At 47.6% G+C, this 19777-nt stretch overlaps 1 protein-coding gene across 2 annotated transcripts; it reads right to left on the reverse strand.

Moving 5' to 3' along the window:
* Positions 1–2919: 2919 nt before the first annotated feature.
* Positions 2920–17211, reverse strand: AOC1 (amine oxidase copper containing 1). 2 transcript variants are annotated; one of them, XM_036863762.1, is made up of 6 exons: positions 17033–17211; positions 9676–9721; positions 6967–8548; positions 5863–6148; positions 5365–5497; positions 2920–5144 (listed from the first exon to the last, which is right to left on the reverse strand). In XM_036863762.1, exons 3-6 carry the CDS (start codon positions 8543–8545, stop codon positions 4875–4877), a joined length of 2268 nt encoding a protein of 755 aa, XP_036719657.1. In that variant the 5' UTR covers positions 8546–8548; positions 9676–9721; positions 17033–17211; the 3' UTR covers positions 2920–4874. The 2 variants fall into 2 exon arrangements, with proteins under 2 accessions (XP_036719657.1, XP_036719656.1); XM_036863761.1 differs by lacking the exon at positions 9676–9721 and having other exon boundaries at positions 4087–5144; positions 17033–17210.
* Positions 17212–19777: the final 2566 nt, after the last annotated feature.

Consider the following 19777-nt stretch of genomic DNA (forward strand, 5'->3'; position numbering starts at 1 on the left):
TTCCCTGGTAGGCGTCCTTTTAACTTTCTAGCCAAATCCTTGGATCCAACATCTACACTTGGTATGTTTTCATTTTTATCAGATTTATCCTGGTTTCATCCATTAGAAATTCCAGATTATGGGATGTGGAGCTCAAAGTGGCCCCAGGACAGGGAATCATGCAATTCAAAAGAGCAGGTCAATTATCACACAGGTGGTATTATCACACAAAATCCAAACATCTCCCCCTAACTGAGAGAGCAGAACGAATTTAAGAGGAGAGATTCATGAGACCATTAATATACGTGCTCTGAGAACTAGCTTATAAGCTGGCCAAGAGTTTAAGATTAGTCCTTGGAGAATCTACAGTTGAGAAAAATGTTTAGTTAATCATATCTTTTTAGTTAAAAAAGTTTACTGCCAAGATAACAGGGTTAGAATTGCATAATTGCTCTGTTTCCATAACCTTACATTTAGTTAAAATGATATATTTACTGCAACTGGTATATTGAATTAATAAATATTTATTTCCTTTTGGGAGCAGAAAGAATGTTGTGAATTACTTGCTATATTACTACGTTGCTACTACTTGCTATATTAATACTTGCTATATTACAGCCCAGGATGCAGTCTGCCACTTTGGGGACACAGCTAAGGCAAGCAGTGGGTGTGTGACAGGGAAGAGCCAATTCTGACTCCATGTTGAATCTGTTTCTTTTACTGTAACCTTTGCTTTTCATTGCTTTTGTTATTATAATCACTGTCTATAGCTGTAAGCATACATAATGGCCCGCCACAGGGAATCCTGCCCCCTGCCTGACTGTTAAACTAAAGTGCCTTTGTTCAGCTCACAGAGAGGCATTCTGACCCTGCCCACCTGTGAATGGCTGCAGAAAAGAAGATGATGGTTTTCTGGGGACCCTAGCCCACCATCTTCTCGGTCTGCCGGCTTTCCGAATAAAGTCGTATTCCTTGCCTCAACACCTCGTCTCTCGACTTATTGGCCTGTCTGTGGAGAGCAGAGAGAGCCTGGACTCAGTAACAGGTGCAGGCAGCAGGACCAGCCTCATGGGCGTATGACTTTAGTCCAAAAGGCCCCACACTTTGTTTAACTTTCTGTTGTCGCCATCTTGAAATTGTTAATTTTTGAGCCAGGGCCTGTATTTTCATTGGGGGCTCACAAATGATGTTTCAGGTCCTGGTGGATAACGGTCCACAGCCGGGCAAGCTGCCGGCTTGGATGTAAGCTGAGGATGTAAGCCTCTGGGGGGCACTTATGTCCAGAGGGAAGACTTAAGGACACCTAAAAGTGGAGGGGCATGGCGGCGGAGGGCTTGGTCCACAGGGCAGCCCAGAGGTTTAGACAGAGGCCACCAGCACAGTCTTGATGAACAACTCAGAGCCCCAGGATTTCATGGTTGGCTCTGCTCTTACTGGTATCCTCTAACTTTAGAGACCTTGTCTTGTTGGTGCCCCCTTAAGGCCCTGTGAGTGCTGGGAAGCTGTCCTCAAGAAGTTCTGGTCCCTGGGCTGGCTGGGTGGGCCATACCATCTAGCTGGACTTGGGCTTCTTGGAGCCACCTGTATTTTCAGAGGATCAGTCAGGCTGGTCATGAGGATTCTGGAGCCACGCCTCTTCTGGGGCCCACTCTCTTGGGTCTGGGGCGAGGGCTTGGGTGGGGACACCTGCTGCTCCCCCTTCTCCCACCTGGGGAGGGCCTGACAACGAGGCCAGTGACCCCAGTGTGTACATGGTGTTCAAGAAGAATTCATCTGCCCAGGGATGCTGTGTACTTGAGAATGTCAGGGTCACACAATGAACTGTTGGCGAAAGTGTTCACAAAGGTCACACTAGGATGACACTTTTGGGGGCCATTTGCAGCTCTAGGGTCGGACCAGACTTCCAGTCTTTATAAAACAAGAAGATGCCCGTTGGAGAGAAGCCCATGTCTCATTACATCACATGACAGTGCCCCGCGGGCTGCACTTACTGACTCTCCGGGCTGTCTCCCCAGCATAACCATGGATGGATATCTTGACGGTGGGGTCTGAGCCTTCCTCGTCTTTGCATCTCTGGCCAGTCACATTCTGGGGTTTGCATCATGCTTAGAGCAAGGAGGAGCAAGGAGAGAAATGCTGAAAAGGGAGGAGAAGGGAACGAGGTTGAAAAGTGGTTGCCTGCAAGGACCGCCAGGGATCTGGAGTCTGCCCGAGTGGGAGGTGAAGACTCCGGGGTGCTTGGGGCTGCCTTTTTAGGGGTGACACTCAGGTGTTCTTGCCATCTCATTAGGTGGGGAGGCGGTGCTGTAGCCAGGGAAATGGCCAAAATTATTAGGGCCAGGGAACAAAAACAGGGTGGGGGAAAGAGGTCGTGAGGAGTAGGTGTAATCTGGAGTTTGCGCTTCTTAGGCTGTTGGTGACTCAGCCACTCAACAAGCACCACTGAGGGGCCACTGAATGCAGAACACCATCAGACCTGCTATGAAGAGACACAGAAGTAAGTGAGGGATGGGTTTTGGTCTTAAAGCTGCCCCCAGTGTGGGTGGGGATGCAACAGTCCAACACACACAACAACACACATGTGAAGGAGCCCCTTGTCCTCTGGTTTGTAACCTGCTCGCATCTGGGTCCCCTTAAACCAATTACGATCTTCTGTCTTGGGGGAAAGGTTGGAATCTGTATAATTAACATCCAGTCAGAAAGCCAGGACTTGGCCCCCTCTCCCTGTGTGCCCTGGTTCCCTGTCGGCAGACCCTGGTCCTGGGCTTGCTCGGGTGACTGAGCTCCGAGCAGAGACGGGGACACATCGGTGGTGGTGAGGGGGCAGCGGAAGATTCGCTTGTTCTGTTTCCTTCCATCCACAGTCCTCCGGGTGGAAATCCACACCTGTTGTATTAGTTCCTATTGCTGCCATAAATAAACTGCCATAAGCTTAGTGGCTTCAAGCAACACGTTTATTCTCTTACCGTCTAGAGTCTGCAGAGCTGTGTTGCTAATAAAGGCTCTCGGGGAAAATCCATCTCCTTGCCTTTTCCACTGACACCCCTGGCTTGTTGCTCCTTCCCCGACTTCAGGGCCAGCAGTGTGGCAGCTTCCCTCCTCTCTGACCCCCTGTCTCTCTCTTACCAGAAAGGACCCTCAGAAGGAAAAAACCCACCCCAAACCCAAGAACAATATAGAAGGTTTACACTGAGAAATCCTTGTGATTATATCGAGCCCACCTGGATAATGCAGGAGAATTTCCCATCTCAGGATCCTTACGTTAATCACACCTGCGGAATGCCTTCCTTTTGCCGTGTAAGGTGACATATTCAGAGGTCCCAGGGAGGTTAGAATGTGGAAATCTTTGTGGGGGGTTGAGTCTGTCTACTCTATCCATCCTGACCAGCTGCTTTATCCCATTAATCAGCAATAAGGGTTCCTTCCTGCCTCCCTCCTTCTCTTTTTCTTTTAAAACTTAGATTTTATTATTTTGAGTAGGTAATATGTTCCCATGATTAAAAAATAAAAACAACATAGCACTGGGGTGGGAGGTGATGGCACCTGGGGACCCACCGACCTGGGACTGCACTGTGGCCAGGACACTTGGAGGCTCCCTCGACCTCCAGAGGGAGGCAGGAGACCCCGCCCCTCCCCACCACCCTGCCCTCCCCACTGTGGGTCCCCTCAGGCTCTCTTCACTCAAAAAGAAAAAAGCCCACAAAGAAACCCAGCCACACTGAGCACTCCTTCTCCCTTCCCTGTCTCATCCATCCCGTTTCTCCCTGTGTCTTCAGGTGCTGTGGTTTCGCCGCCTGTGTCCCCCCTAATGTCCAATGGGATGGTGTTAGGAGGTGGGGCCTTTGGGAGGTGCTTAAGTCATGAAGGTGGAGCCCTCATGAATGGATTAATGGTCTTATAAAAGAGACCCCGGAAGACCCCTCACCCCTCTGCCATGGGAGGATGTACCGAAAAGTCACAGGTCTTTGACCCAGAAGAAGCCCCTCACGTGACCTTGCTGGTACCCTGATCCTGGACTTCCAGCCTCCAGAGCTGTGAGCAATAAACTTTCGCTGTTTATAAGCCACCCAGACTACGGTGTTTTGTTACAGCAGCTTGAATGGACGAAGACAATAGGTAACCATTTATATTAGAATCATGTGTATTTTTCTAGGGTTTTTATGAATACATATATTCCTCTCTTACACGAAGATTAGCATGCTAGCTATATATTGTTCTATACCTGTTTTCTTACTTAGTATATCCTGAAGATCTTTCCCCATCAGTATAGAGCATGTCCCTGTTCATTGGTTTCCTTTCCAATCGCCTAAAATTGCGCTGTGTGGACACTCCATGGCTTATTCAGATCTATAGCCTCTCTCGTGTAGAAGGACGTTTGGGTCGTTTCCAGACTTTGCCAGTACAAACAGTACTGCAGTGAATTACTGTGTACATCTGTTTCTCCCGTGTTTGTAGGTAGATCTCCAGGATAACTCTGAGAAGTTGGATCAGTGTGTCAGAGGGTAAAGGTGTTTGCAGTTCCGCTCGATTTTGCCATAGTGTCTTCCTGTGGTTGCACTACTTTGCATGCCTATCAGCCACCCAGAAGGGTCCCCCGCAGACCCCCGAGAGGGAGCTGTCAGCCTCAGATTCTCTAAACTGATCTGATAGGTCAACCTAGTATTTCGGTGAGTGTCCTTGCCTTAGTGATGGAGGTCTTCTGTGGGGTGGAGGCCAAGGCCTTGTGTTTCTCATCTGTGTGTGTCCCACACGCCCGGCCTGGTGTATGGCCTCATCTGCTATGCCTTCTGCAGGAAGCAGCATAGGAGCTGAGCCCTGAGGGGGTTTACTGTCTGTGCCTGGGGTTGGGGGGGGCACTCGGGCTTCAGGTGGGAGTTGGTGGGGGGGGGGGGCCTTCACACAGGCCTGTAGGTTCCGTTGTAGCTGAAAGGGGGAGGCATCAAGCAGCCTCCCTCCTCCTCAGGGATCCAGTGCTGCACGTAGGTGGAGCCATTTTCCAGAGGCCACACGACCACGAGGTCTCTGGACGCCAGGGACGGGTCCTCTGGGAAGAAGTTGAAGGGCTGGAGCAGGAAGCCCACGGAGTTCCCGGGCGTGGCCGTGTTGGGGACGTCCTCTGCGTGGGGGATGTGCAGGAAGCCCACTGTGACCCAGGCCACCAGGTCCTGCAGGAGAGCGGGGTGGGCGGCGCTGAGGCGGCTCAGAGGGGAAGGGGTGGGCGACCCCCCTAAGCCCCACGTTTAAGGGAGGGGCGAATCCAGCGACCACCGAGCTCGCTCTCCAAGCAGCAAGCCGGCCCTCCCCATCCTGGGACCGGGCACAGACCTTGGGACTGGGCGGGGATCTGGTCTCAGGGTGGGGCCGGGAGAGGGGCAGCGCTGGTACCTCGCCTTCAATGTTCTCATTGTTGCGCAGAAACTCCTCAAAGACCACAGGTGGGTCCCAGGGGTCGTTCTGGTTGTAGATACTGCTGCTGCGTAGCTCAGACTCCCGGTATCTGGTCACTGCCAGGGGATACCTGTCCGGGCAGAGGAGAAGGTAGCCTCCAGCCCCTCCCAGGGAGCACCTTCAGGGTCAATGACGGGGGAAGGTTACTGCCTTCCCTCAGACGCGGGATCATCCCCTGGAAGTCAGCCACACGCACTGTCAACAGAGGCTCTAGGGCTCCGCAGGGGCTCTGTACTCCCCTCCCAAAACACACAGCCACGTGACCAAGAACGTACACATGTGCACACACGCACACACACGCACACACACGCCCAGGTACACCACAGCCTAGACTCAGGATCTCTTGGACAGAAACACAGACACACGCGGACACAGGGAAACACAGGGACACCGAGAGGAGCCTCCAGGCCTCCCGGCCTCCCGGGCCTCCCTCACCTGGCCCAGGTGACAGCCCGCTCCTCCTGCCAGCCCGGGGGCAGCACTTGGTCAGCCATGGAGTGGATCTGCAGTCGGTAGCTGCGCTTGTGGCCCCAGGGGTTCTCCTGGGGGCTGGTAAACAGCAGGTACTTGGGCAGAGTCTGCCTGAAGCTGAAGGCCGCCTGGCGCTCGCGGGAGTACCTCGTCTCCTGGAGAGCCGGCTGGACCAGGCGGTGTCTCGGGCTCCAGGGGTTGGTGGTGTTTTCCAGCTTCATCTGCAGGGTCTGGAAGCTATTCTTGGTGCCTGAGTGTGTGCAGGGAAGGAGGAGAATCGAGCTCCCTGCACTAAAGCCTCCGCATTCTGCCCTGGGCCCTCCTTCCCAACCACACCCAACAACAAGCCGTGGGGATGAAGAGGATGTCAGGGGCGTGCACTGAGCCAGACGGCGGTGGAGGGAAGGGACCGAGGAACTAGGAGACGGCTCAGAGTCGGGCACGGCAGCTGCAGTGATTCCACTGTGACCCTGGACAGTTCCTCTCGAGAGCAGAGCTCTGTGTCTGTTTGCTGAGGCCTTGGCCCCAGCAAAGGGCAGCTGGCCTTTCCCCAGGGGAAGAGACTATGTCAGTGCCCTCTGGGCCCAGGGGCGAAAGGGGCGGAGTGAGAAGAATCTGCCCACCTGGTCATGCGGGGCACTTCTAACATGTGATTTGATGTCAGGCCAAATCCTGTCATTACGCCCATGTCATCTTTTAAGGTGACACCACTAACTCAAGAGACACAAGGAGTATTCCCGACGTCACCGCATCCACTCAAAGCACCGGGCAGCGACATTTCTCACACTCCTGGGCATTATCACCTCCCCCACCCTGTGCACACCTTTCTATCCGGTCTGTCCCCCTAGGGGGTCAATGCAGCACCAGGGGAACAGCTGGCACTATTCACGGTCACCGTTTTGCAGGGCACACAGATTTCTAGCACTGCAGGTTCCACCCATGCAGGCTGGGGAAACTCTCCTGGTATGGCGCTTCCAGGGGAAGTCTAAGCACCATCTCCCACGAGTGTAAGTTATTGCTCGGATGCGGACATTCGGCCCGGAGGGTGGTTCCGAGCCTGAGTCCTACCTGCCACGTCCAGGTCAACGCGGTAATGCACTAGGTGGGTGTGCATGTTGCCGATCAGGTGTGTGTGCAGGCGGGTCCCATGGTGCAGCCCCTCGGGGGTGTAGAAGGTGGCGTGGACATAGCCGGTGGCGTGCATCTTGGCCTCCATCACCCCATTGGGGTAGAAGATGAAGTCCCAGATATAGTCATAATTGTAGACCGTCGAAGTGGTCCTCAGCACCAGCACCTGGCCCTTGAGGCCCGCATAGAAGTTGAAGCCGTCGCTGAAGTTGGAGTTAAAGTGCCTCCGGATGGGCACCCCCGTGGGCATCTCGAAGAGACAGAGGGCTCGGGGGTAGAGGACAGGACCGTCGGCGTCATAGTAGTGGAGGGCATCCAGGAAGGTGGCCGTCTCCGGGCAGTCGACGCCAGGGGCCAGCTCATGAGTGACGCTGCCCAAGCCCCAGCCGACGTCCATGTACTTGGTCTGCATGCCTGCGGGTGTGTGTCCTCCGTACAGCGCCACGGCCTCCTGCACGCTCACCTCGTAGGCTATACGCTCACCTCCGAAGTGCACGTCCAGGACCTGCAGCCCCGAGGACGAGCGCAGCCGGAAGGTGAAGCTCCAGCCCCCGTAGAGCACGGTGTTGCCCTCCAGGCTGTAGCGGGGGCCCTCGGGCTGCACCAGGCGGGGGCCGTTCATGGTGATGGCGAAGTCCCCACGTGGCTGGTAGAAGGAGAAGAGGGCGGCCTCTGGTAGGCTCGCTCCATCCTTGTCCTTGGCGAGCGGGTCTTCCAGGACCACCGCGTCCACCTCTCCGTCGTCATACTTCTGAGCCAGCTCGGCGGGGCTGTGGTAGAACTTCCCGTTGTACCAGACCTGCTCCACCGTCCAGTCTTGGGGGTTCGTGCTTGCGTGATCCACCAGGAGCTCCAGCCCAGTGGGGTGCAAGAAGTAGCCTTTCATATGGCGCTGCAAGATGAACCAAGAGCGGCGCTGGCCGGAGGCCAAGCCACGGGGCGCCACGTCTGTGAACGTCAGGCAGCGCTCGTGGCAGTGTCCGAACGTGAAGCCCGTCGTGCGACGGAAAAACTGCTGCAGGGGCTTGCTGGCCTCCTCCAGGGTGTGGCCCAGGAGGGTATACTCTGCCTTGGAGATGGGCCTGGAGGCCCAGGAGGCCTGGTGCCCGGGCTTGTGGGGCAGGTGTCGCATGTAATGGGGCCTGGGCAGTGGTCCCACAGCAAACTCGGTGATGTTGGGATGCTCCTGGGCTCCGAAGAAGATGACAGCGCGCGCTTCCCGAACGGGAAGCTGGTGGCCTTTATGCAGAAATTTCAGCACGTGTTGCTTCTTGGGCAGCAACATCTCAATGAGGAACACGGAGTTCTTGGCCATGGTCAATGTGCTGGATGGCTGCAGCCTCAGCTCCTTCTGGGACCAAAGGAAGCTGTGCACGGTCTTCAGCTCTTGGGCGCTCAGGTCCGCAAACACCCTGCCCTTGTTGCCGGGGGTCCGTGGGGAGCCCTCTGCCGCGGCCAACGTCTGCAGCACCAGGATGGCAGCACTCGCCCAGCCGAGGGCCAGGGTCTTCCGCCCCATGGTCTGGAATGCAGTGGAGTAGATGAACTTAGTTTCATGGGAGGAAATGGGTTTCCACCAGGTCGGGTCTTGGACTACGATGTCCCTTGGCCTTGTGTTTTTCCCCCAGACTCACTTCCTGGCTCGTCCCTGCCCAGCTCGAGGCAGCCCTCGGTGGCAGCAGGGGACCCACGCAGCTCCCAATGCTGCTCTGGTCTCTGCTGTCCATCGATTTTAATTCTGCGCCCTCCTCCCTGGTCCGTAAACCTCTTGTAGTCCCGTGGATTTTCTTACTTGTGCAAACTCCTTTTCCCCTTCTCTGTGCGTTACCTCTGCGGGGCAGCTCTTATCTCTCCAGCTTTAGGTCACTCGGAGATTCACAGTGCCCCCTCAAATGCCACAAAATGCTTATTGTGCCGTGGGTACTGATGGCAAAACTGCATTTTTGATACAACACGATGTTTTTTATGTAGATAAAATCTGAAATTTAGTGTAGAAGTTCAAAGATTTGGCTCTGGAGCTAGGCTGCCAGATTTCGAGTGCTAGTACATCTCACCATTGGGAACAGCTGTGTGACCTTGGGCTCCTTGCTTAAACTCTCTGGGCCTCCATCCACCCAACGGTGAAATGGAAATAAACGGAAAAATCAGTTGGACCATAAGGACAAAGTGTTTAGAACAAAGCCTGCCTCCTGGGAAGCACTCAAGAAATGCGAGCTACTCTTCTTTTTAAAGTTAACCATGAGGATATACTCTCTGATGCCAGAATATTTAAACTTCCGAGCCGCGTAGAGAGATTTGACTGGTTAGGCTATAGACCTGCGCCTGCCCAGGTGATGTGGAGAACGGGCTGGCTGGCCGTGCCCAGGCTTCCTTAGCCCCTCCAGTGGGGCCCTCCGGTTGTGACCACTTGGCCATCCAAGGCCAAGGCCACAAGGAGGGCACCTCAGGGTGCCGTCATCCCAGGGGGCAATTCAGGGAGATGCTCTTTCCCCTTCCATTTCGAGGGGAGGCTGTGGTTAGGGTCTCATGGCCCATCCCCCAGAGCCGACAGTACAATCCCCTCCCCTCTGGTTCCTCATCTTGTTCCCTACCCGCCCCGCCCACCCCTCCCCACCCACCCTGCGCTGGTGGGAAGGACCAGGGACTCACATGATCTTCTCTCCAGTCTGAAGGGCTGCGGGCGCTGGAGGGGCTGCTAGGTGAATCCAGAGCCAGCAGAAAGGTATGTGGTGAGCTCTTGTTCTACTATTAAATTTGGGTCGAGCCTCTTTTTTTTTTTTTTTTTTTTAAACTAGACTTTACTTTGAGAGAAGTTCTAGGTTCACCGCAAAATTGAGAGAAATGTACAGAGATCCCATGTAGCTCCTCCCCGCCCCCCAGGTAGGTTTGCCACTATCAACTTCCCCCACCTGAGTGATACGTTTGTTACAGTGTACCACTGTGAACCTACAATGACACATCATTATCACCCAAAGTCCATAGCTTACATTAGGGTTCACTCTTGGTGTTGTACATTCTATGGGTTTTGACAAATGTGTAATGACAAGCATCCACCATTATAGTCCCATACAGAGCAGTTTCACTGCCCTCAAAGTCCTCTCTACTCCAACTATTCATCCTTCTCCTCCTCCTTCTCCTGCAAATCCTGGCAACCACTGATCTTTTCACTGTCTCCATAGTTTTGCCTTTTGCAGAACGTCATGCCGTCAGGATCGTACAGGATGCAGTCTTTTCAGACTAGCCTCTTTGACTCAGTAATATGCATTTAAGTCCCTCCATGTCTTTTAGTGTCCAAGTCCGCCATTTTTTTATAATCTCTGATGAAATAAAATTTATATTTTAAGGCAGGACAAGAAAAAATTAAACATAAAATTCTCTCTCTGTGTTCATTTGGGCCTCCCTCCCTAATGTGCAATGTGCATCTGCATTACACATTAACCAGAGCCCCACAAAGATGGGAATGCCTGCAGGACCATAAAGAATAATTTTTTTTTCTCTCCTCTGATGCTAGCAATGTAACTTCTTAGAAGAATAGTGTTCTTTCCCAGCTCTGTAGGAGGTCGTGGTGACTTGCTTCCTGCTCTATATGTGCTTACCTGGACTATGCATCCTTGGTGAACTTTATATAAAATATCAGTATGTCATTTTGATGAAAGATCCTTTTGTCTTGAAAATGTATGTGACATTGCCTTCAACTTCTAACAGGTGGAGCAGTTCTCAGAGCTTTTTGAGAATCTGCTTCCCAGGTTATAATCCTCAGTTTGGCTCAAATAAAATTCCCTTTTTTTCTTCTTAACTTGATAGTTAATTGAATTTTCTTGGTGTAGTTGGCAGGACATCAGAGACACCCACCAGAGGACAACTGGAGTCTACCCTGAACTGGAGCTTGGTACCAGCACAGGCGCTTTGAGCTTCTTGGTACTCTTCAGGTGCTTTGGTGAGTTCTCCCGATATCTGGACATCATTGCTTTAAATGACGTCTTGAACTTTACTGGAGCTGTTTTTCTTGGGACTTGGATCCTAAGGGAGTACCAGTACATTTGCTAGCCAGGGACCTAGGGGGAACTTTGGAGTGAACTGGTTGGCTGTCCTTTTTTAAAATTTGGCTTAAATTGGAAAGATTATGTACATGTGGTCTGAACAAACTGTTTGCTAGTGAAATGAAGACTAAGCCCGCCCGGCTCCAAAGAAAAAGGAACACCTGCTCCTTCTGGCCACAAGGTGTTCTCAGGCCACTGAGAACCTAGAGGAAGTGTCTGGGGATCAATCCTCGTGACGTGTAGTGATCCCACAGAGGGTCCCACTACAGTCATTAAATAAATTCTGCTTGCTGGGGAGACGTAACAAGGGCTAATCACCTAGTGCCCCAATCACCCACGGCAGGTTTAGACCGTCAGAGGGAGGAACCAAGACAACTAAGAGAGTCAAACTGACCCAGGGGTAACTCCTTGGGGAGCTGGACTCAGAAGCGGCACCCATTCCATCCGTCACACTGCCCTCAGAAAGTTGTTCAGACCATATCTGAATTAGTCTACCAAATAACGAGAAACCCGTGCCTCAAAGGCCAAACAGCTCCCAGACCGGCAGCCACTCACGGGAACTCTGGCTGGCTTTGTGTACAAATGGAACAAAGCCAATGTTTGCAAGCACTTATCTTAACTCTTAAATGGCCAGGATGGAACTTTTTTGACATTCTAGAGAAAGCCACCTTGATAAAACACCTTTTCAAAATTCTGACCCCGAGAGAATAAAAATATTCCTAGAAGAATGCTTGAAGTTATAACTCTTACTGTGTCCTTGAAATATAAACACAGCTCAGATCACTTGAGACTACAGCCTTAGCTCAATTAGTAGAACTTAAAACTGAAAGGAAGAAAAAAAAGGGAAAGATGTTTTTAAAGCAGGAAAATTATGATATCTCTGTCTGTGCCTGTCTGGATATATGTATGTCTGTATGTATGTTATAAATATGATATGGCCCTACCTCCAGAAGGTGTTATCAAAATTAATTTGTAAAAGAGCTCTATTTGACTCAAAAGTAAGTGCTTACAATTCAAATATTTCTCAATGTAACTTAAACTAGCCCAATTTTTTTTGAAGGATCACGTGATCTAGGATTAATTTTTAATGAGTAAAAACGAGTTTAAACTGATGGTTTAGTTAATACAGACGTGTCTTTAGAGTCATCAACTTTAAGTATAATACTTTTATTGTACCTAGGTTTACTTGAAATCAGTAAGCTCATATTATCTATGTTACAAAATTTGTAGCGAGATAATTAATGGTATGATGATAATTTCATAAGTAAAAAAAGAGAGATGAATGGGATAAGAGCTTTTGGGTGAACTCTCTAAGAATAATATGTTTTATGGTGTGTCTACCTAAGAACAAATTCTCCAGATTTTTGGCAACCTGAAACTTCAAAGTTCTGCTAAATTAAATTAAATGATGGAAATTCATTGCATGTCTAGATCATTTTTAATAAGATAAATACTGAAACATTCATTGCTAAAGAAGTCTATGTTTACCTACTCTTGACCTCTTATTACAGAGAGACTAAATATGCTTGAAACTAATAATAAATATATTTTGTGCTTTATTGAAAGATTGTACTATGAAATGGCATTTATTTCTAGAAATTAATTTGAAAAAGGGTATCTTAAAAAGGGAATCTTGAGAAAAGAGTTTTATGCATGGTCAAGACTAAGATTAGATTTAATTTAATTTAATGAATTTTAATATTAAAGGTGAAATGATGTAAAACTAGAACTTGTTTTTTTCTCTGCTGTGAGGAAATAAGGTTTTTTTTTGAAATATTGGTCTGCTTTTGTTAACAGACTGTAATGTTTCTTTACCAGTAACTTTCTGCCCTTGCCTTTGAAATCTTTTATTGTCATTTTGGTTATGTGAATAAGTATTGTTTCACAGTTACTTATGATCCTACTTGACCAAACACTTAAAACCTTTTGATATCTTTGACAAACTTTTCTCAAAGCCAATTCTAAATGAAGTTCTTTTGACGTCTAGCTAACTTCAGGATGCTTCAGAGGGCCCCTGAACATCTCAGAGAGATATATTAAAATAATTAGGCTTATATGGTGTATTAAATTAGATGAGAAACATTGTCAAATGAGTAATAATAAATCTTCTTATGCTATATTTTATAAGTAAATATTATTAATATAAAAGTTCTAGAAATTATATGAAGTTCCTAAAATTTGAAATGTCCTGGTATGTTATGTCATAATTCTAGTTATTATCCTAAAATGTTGTATGTCACAGAAATAGCCAAGTGTCCTTGACAACTGCATTGTAATCAGGTCTCTAGCCATGCTTTTTAAGTCTTTTGTCATTTATAGACAGTTATTGTCTTAACCTGATGCTTTTACAAAAATGCCTGTAGATGACTTGCTTTATGCTCCAAAACTAAGTTAAACTCGGTAGCAAAAGGACTTCCACCTGGTATGAGGGTTATTTCGGAAACAGCTCTTTCGTAAGGCTACTGAAGAAATAGTAATAGGGTCTCCTTTAACTATTTATGTCATACACTCAGCTGAGTCTCTTTTAAACTCTCACCACACTCAGCACAATTCTGTAAGCCAGCTAACTTCTTATGAAGTTGTTGCTTTCTGCTCCTAATACTACCTTGGTTTGATGTAATAGCATTAACCTTGCAACTTTGCTTCCAGAAGCACAGGAAGAAAACAACCATGACCGTATCTTGTTAACAGATTATCTTCTTGCTCCCCGGAATGACTTATAAGAAGCTGCTATTGATAAAGCTGACCTAATTTAATTTATAGATGGGTCCTACTTATGGGATGAACGGGACATTACCGAGCCAGGTATGCAATAACGTCCACAATGGACATAATTGAAAACTTTTTTTTACCAGAAACAAAGTCAGCACAACAAGCCAAATTAATTGCCTTATCTCTAGCTTGTCAACTAGCTAAGCCCAGGTAACAAATATTTATACTGACAGTTGCTATGCTTTTGGAGTGGCATACAACTTTGGAATGCTATGAAAACAGTGAGGTTTTAAACCTCTTCAGGACAACTTATAAAAAAATAGAAAACAGGTTGAAGAGTTATTAATCATTATACAACTGCCCAAACAGTTAGCAATTATTAAAACAACACGGCATTCCAAATCTGACACAGCAGAAACTAAAGGAAATCAGCTTGCTGATGCTGCAGCCAAATGGGCAGCTTTAAATATTCGTCCTGTCCAGCCTCCAGAATGTCCACTGCTGGCCATTAACCCTGCTAACTCAATAAAAGATTTCTTTCTACAGGCTCAAGAAATCACCACTAAAGGAGAGAAACAGATATGGCAACAAAAAGGGGGAATTTTGACCCCTCCACACAAATATGGTTTAGACCTGATAAAACAAAATGAAACTTATAGTGTCTATTGAAGCCCAATGGCTATTGCTCCAACATGTACATTCTTTAACCCGTTGGGCGTCTGAAAAAAGGTTTTTATGGGGAAAACAATATTTTGGAAAATTTCACCCATAGTGGTGCAGAGGAAATATATTATATCATTGACAGGGACTTATTGAGACAATTAAAAAAATTGGTAACTACTTTTACAGCAAGCTCCCAGGAGATGAAAAAGATCATGGATTACAACCTAGAGATTTTATTTATTGGAAAGGACATCAGATAAAAGATTCTTTGCAGCCATGATGGAAAGAACCTTATCAAGTATCAATATTATTAACTAATCCATGCACAACCAAACCGAAAGACACTAATTCATGGAATCACACCTCCCATCTTAAAAAGACCCCTCCACTTGAATGGACTTTGATCCCTGTTTCTGGCACCTGGCTTCAACTAAGGCAAGCATCACCAAGCTAGGATGAGAAGAAGATGACAACAGTAGCAAACAACTGATCCGAGAGTCGAAACCAGGCCTGTAAGACCCATCCCACCAGTTCAATTGTACTGTTTACCAAAAGTCTGTCTCTCTATCAAAATTAGAAGTTATTGTTTTAATTCTAGCTACGTTTTTGCCCCAAAGTTTAGGATAGGAAGAAAACTCTTTAGTACCACTGTCACAAAATATAGTTACTAGGGGCAATTTAGCTGCTGTTGGATTTGTCATCCAATTCCTAAGTCAACACAAGGCCGAGATAACCCCACATAATTTTTGTCACTGACTTTTCAGATGTTTCTATAATCTATAAAAAGTCTCCCCATTGGCATATACCTCCATATTGGTTTACTACATTCAATTAGTTTACTCAGTTCTGAAGTTTCTATGATGAGAAAGTGATGCTGAAAAATCAAATGGCACTTGATTTTTAAAACTGCTTTGCAGGGGAAAACTTATGCTATAATCCAGACAATGTTGTGCTTTGATACCAGATGAGTCCTCTAATATAACCATCTAATGACTCACATAAGAAATCAGATTTCTGCACTGGGGAATTCCCTTTCTAGTCTAAATGAAATCTTGAATAAATGGTTCAGTTCTGGGGATTCATAGCTTAAATCTCTGCTTCTGACTTTGTTATTGTTGTTTGCCATATTGATTGTGTTCTATATCATTTATAGAGTAATAATCTCTTGTGCCTCTCGATGTATATTCAAAACTCCACCTAGAATACTGATGTCTAAATGACTTGAAACTACTGATCATATCTATAGCTCTATATAAAATAGTGGGCATGCACAATTCACATACAGAGTAAAATTGGCATAAGTCTTATTGGACAACCTAGAGTTGACTATCAGTCCATGCCAAGCATTCTACTAGCCTAATCCCCTTAAAGGAAAGAAAGAACTGGGCTGTTAAGACAGGGCATTGGGGGACATGGTGGATCCAGAGCAGATAAGCAACCACCCTGGCATTAGGGGACCAAATATTTGATCACCTAATGCTTTCTATTGAAAGATTAATGATCAAAGGGGGGAAATAATGAAATAAAATTTACATTTTAAGGTAGGACAAGAAAAAATTAAACATAGAATTTTCTCTCTGTGTTTGTTTGGGCCTCCCTCCTTTCCTCCTTAATATGCAATGTGCATCTGCATTACACATTAACCAGAGCTCCTCAAAGATGGGAGTGCCTGCTGGACCGTAAAGATCAATGTTTTCCCTTTCTTCTGATGCTAGCAATGTCACCGCTGAAGAGAATAGTGTTCTTTCCCAGCTCTGCAGGGGGTCATAGTGACTTGCTGCCTGCTCTATATGTGCATACCTGGACTATGCATCCTTGGTGAACTTTATGTAAAATATCAATATGTCATTTTGATGTATGACCCTTTTGTCTTGAAAATGTATATGACTGTGCCTTCAACTTCTAACTGGCAGAACAGCTCTCAGAGCTTTCTGAGAATCTGCTCCCTGAGTTCTAATCCTCAGTTTGACTTGAATGAAATTCTCCTTTTTTCTTCTTAACTTGGTAGTTAACTGAATTTTCATCAACACTTCTTATCCCCAAATTGCTTTTTTTTTCTTAACTTGGTAGGTAACTGAATTTTATTTTCTTAACTTGGTAGTTAACTGAATTTTCATCAGCACTTCTTATCCCCAAATTGCTTTCTGCTCTGCTAAGGAGGGAGATGAGGAAGAGACCTGCGGTCCTTTAACCCGAACTTGGCTATTCCTTTAACCTTTCCCTCTCCCAGTACCATCCTCTTGTCCAAAGTCCAAATGGGCAGTGGATGAGGTGGACAATGGCAATGAAGCCATGGGAGAAGGGAGAACTTAGTGGCCAGTGAGACCTCCATGCTGGGAGATGTGAAACACACCCTCTCCTCCCCGCTGCTCATCTCTGGCACCCGAAGAACAGTGGCCACCTCCTCACTGCACATTTCCCATCTTGCCCCCGGGCAGCTTGTGCCCTGGAGTGACACCTTCTGGGCTGTTGCCCCTCCGTCTTGTGTCTCTGTTTCTCTTGACCCCTCACTCCATGTCCATCTTCCCTTGCTTCCCTCCTTCCCAGTCAACCCCTGCTTGACTCTCCCCAAATATCCCATCAGTACATACCTGTGTGCTCTGCTCTGGGCTCGCCTCTGTTGCCAGACTTTGTCTCTGACTCCTTGAGCTTTATGGCTCTATTGGTCCCGCCCTGGAGGGAGGGACAGTGTGAGGCATGTGCTGACCAAGGTTGTGACCACAGCTCAGGAGGCTCCACAATGGGCAAGGGGAGTGGCACAAGGAATTGTGTGGGGCTCTGGCTGCTGCAGCCCAAAAGGCACCTGTTACCCCAAGCACCCAAGCTGGGAAACTGCCCAGTCCTTCACCACTTTAGCAGCTGGGTTCACTTCTGTTTTCCCCAACAACACCTGTGCCCTAGATCTGCTTCCCTATCTTCCTCCTGCTGCAGGGACACCTTTCACAATAGTTGTCTGTGTTTTCTCTGTTATGATCTGTGCTGTGCCAAGGTCCGTTAAAGTAGGTGGTGAGTTTCAGAGGCCGGAGATAAGGACAAGGAGAAATTTACCAGCAAGTAGTCTCACCTGAAGCAGATATACGGACAAAGGCAGAAGCTGGTAGAGACTGACACCAAAACCAAAAACAGAGAATTTAACCCATGTGTAAATGGAGAATCAGAGACAGAATAGTTTGGGAGAGAGAAGCCACTGAGTTGAGACTCCAGAAGAAGTCATATTAGCCATCTCTGAGACCCTGGCAGGATTCAGGAAGGAGGGAGGAGTTGGCTGGGAAGAAAGTCTATCAGGATGGCTGAGGCTGCGGCCCAGAGAAGGGAAAAGGGAAAGGGAAGTGCGGGTGGGGTGGGGCAGGTACCTGTGCCAGGAGGGGAAATAGTACTAGAGTGGCTTGGTTAGATGGCGAGGGGCAAAAACGGGCAGGGAGGATGCTCTTGGTCAAAGGGAAAGAATAGTCAGGAACACTGTGTGGCTTGGGAGGACCAAGAGGTCATTTTGCCCCTTGCTCACCGACTCTTGATGGCTGATTCTGTTATCATTACATGCCTTTTGTCTTTCTCATCATTATCTCCCTGCTTCTTGCATTGCAAGTCATTTCAGTATTCACTGACAGCTAGATGAAGGAAGGAGAAAATGGTTAATCAACCTGATACTTGTTTGCAATTTCAGAAATCAGAAAGTCAGATAACAAGTGTTGGTGAGGATGTGGAGAAATCAGAACCCTATACAGAGTTCACGGGAATGTAGATGGTGCAGCCACTTTGGAAAACAGGCTGGCAGTTCCTCAAATGATTAAACATAGAGTTACCATACGTCCAGAAATTCCACTGCTAGGTGAATGAGAAATGAAAACATATGCCCACACAGAAACTTGTATATGGATGTTCATAGCAGCATTATTCATAATAGCCAAAAGGTGGAAACAGCCCAATGTCCATCAACTGATGAATGGATGAACAAAATGTGATATATCCACACAACGGAATGCTATTTGGCATTAAAAAGAAATGAAGTACTGATACATGCTACAGTATGAATGAATCTTAAAAACATGTGAAATGAAAGAAGCCAGTTAAGAAAGACCACCTATTATATTATTCCATTTAAATTAAGAATCCAGAATAGGCAAATCTGTAGAGACAGAAAGTAGATTAGTGGTTGCTTCAGGCTGAGGAGGGGAGGTTGTGTAGGTGCTGATACCAAATGGATGTGGGGTTTCTTTTTGAACTGATGAAAATGTTCTAAAATTGACTGTGGTGAGGGTTGTATATATCTGTGAGTATACTAAAATCCATCAAATTATTTACCTTATGGGTGAATTGTGTAGTAAGTGAATGATATCTCAAGAAAGCAGTTTTAAAAAAAATATCGAGAGGGACTAATATCTAGAAACACACACAAAACTCCTAAAAAATCAGCCAGAAAGAGGAAGTCATCCCAATGGAAACATGAGTGAAGAATCTCAAGGTAACTTACAGAAGGGGAAACCTAAGGGGCTCAAGGGAACGTGAAAAGGTGCCCAAATGTAGTGGTTGTTAGAATAGTGCAAATTCTTCAACAATGAGATATAATTTTATACCCATTTCTGGCAGAAATGAGAAAGCTGGATGACGCCAAGTGTTGGCAGAGATGTAGGGAAATATGCTTGAGGGACGGGATGCGATGATACAGTCATTCTGGAGCGCCATCCCCAGGACGTGGGCACAAGGTAGTTGCATCGCAGGGTAGAAACAGCCTCGGGAGCAGGTACCACTGCAGGGCTCACTCCTGGAGGATGAAGGATGGTGAGGCCACCACTTACTTTTGTGCAGGCGGGGACGGAGGGCGTACAAGTGCACATTTCACTTTTTTATTTGAAGGAGTACAAAAAATGTTCACAGAAAGATAAAAATATTACAGGGTAGCACAGACTAAGTGCCGCAGGAGTTGTGCCCGACTGGGATTCCTGCAGGATTCAGAAGGAGCTGGCCCTCAGGACTGCCAGCTTCTCAAGGCCTGGGGCTCTGTTTAGATTCCCCTGTGTTAGACACCCAGGGCTGCTGTAACAAAGTGCCACACACTGTGTGGTTTAAAGCAACAGAAGTTTATTCTTTCACAGTTCTGGAGGCTGGAAGGCTGAAATCAAGGTGCTGGCAGGGCCACTCTCCCTCTGAAACCTCTAGGGGAGGGCCCTTGCTTGCCTCTTCCAGCTTCAGGTGTTGCCTGCAATCCTTGGTGTCCCTGGGTTCCTTGGCTTGTAGACGCATCTCTCTAGTCCCTGCCCCCGTGGACATTCTCCACCCCCCCCACCCCCGTGTGTATGTCTCTCCTCTTCTTACAGGGATACTTAGTCATTGGATTA

This window comes from Balaenoptera musculus, chromosome 9, assembly GCF_009873245.2.
Source record: "Balaenoptera musculus isolate JJ_BM4_2016_0621 chromosome 9, mBalMus1.pri.v3, whole genome shotgun sequence".
Classification (NCBI taxonomy): Eukaryota; Metazoa; Chordata; class Mammalia; order Artiodactyla; family Balaenopteridae; genus Balaenoptera; species Balaenoptera musculus.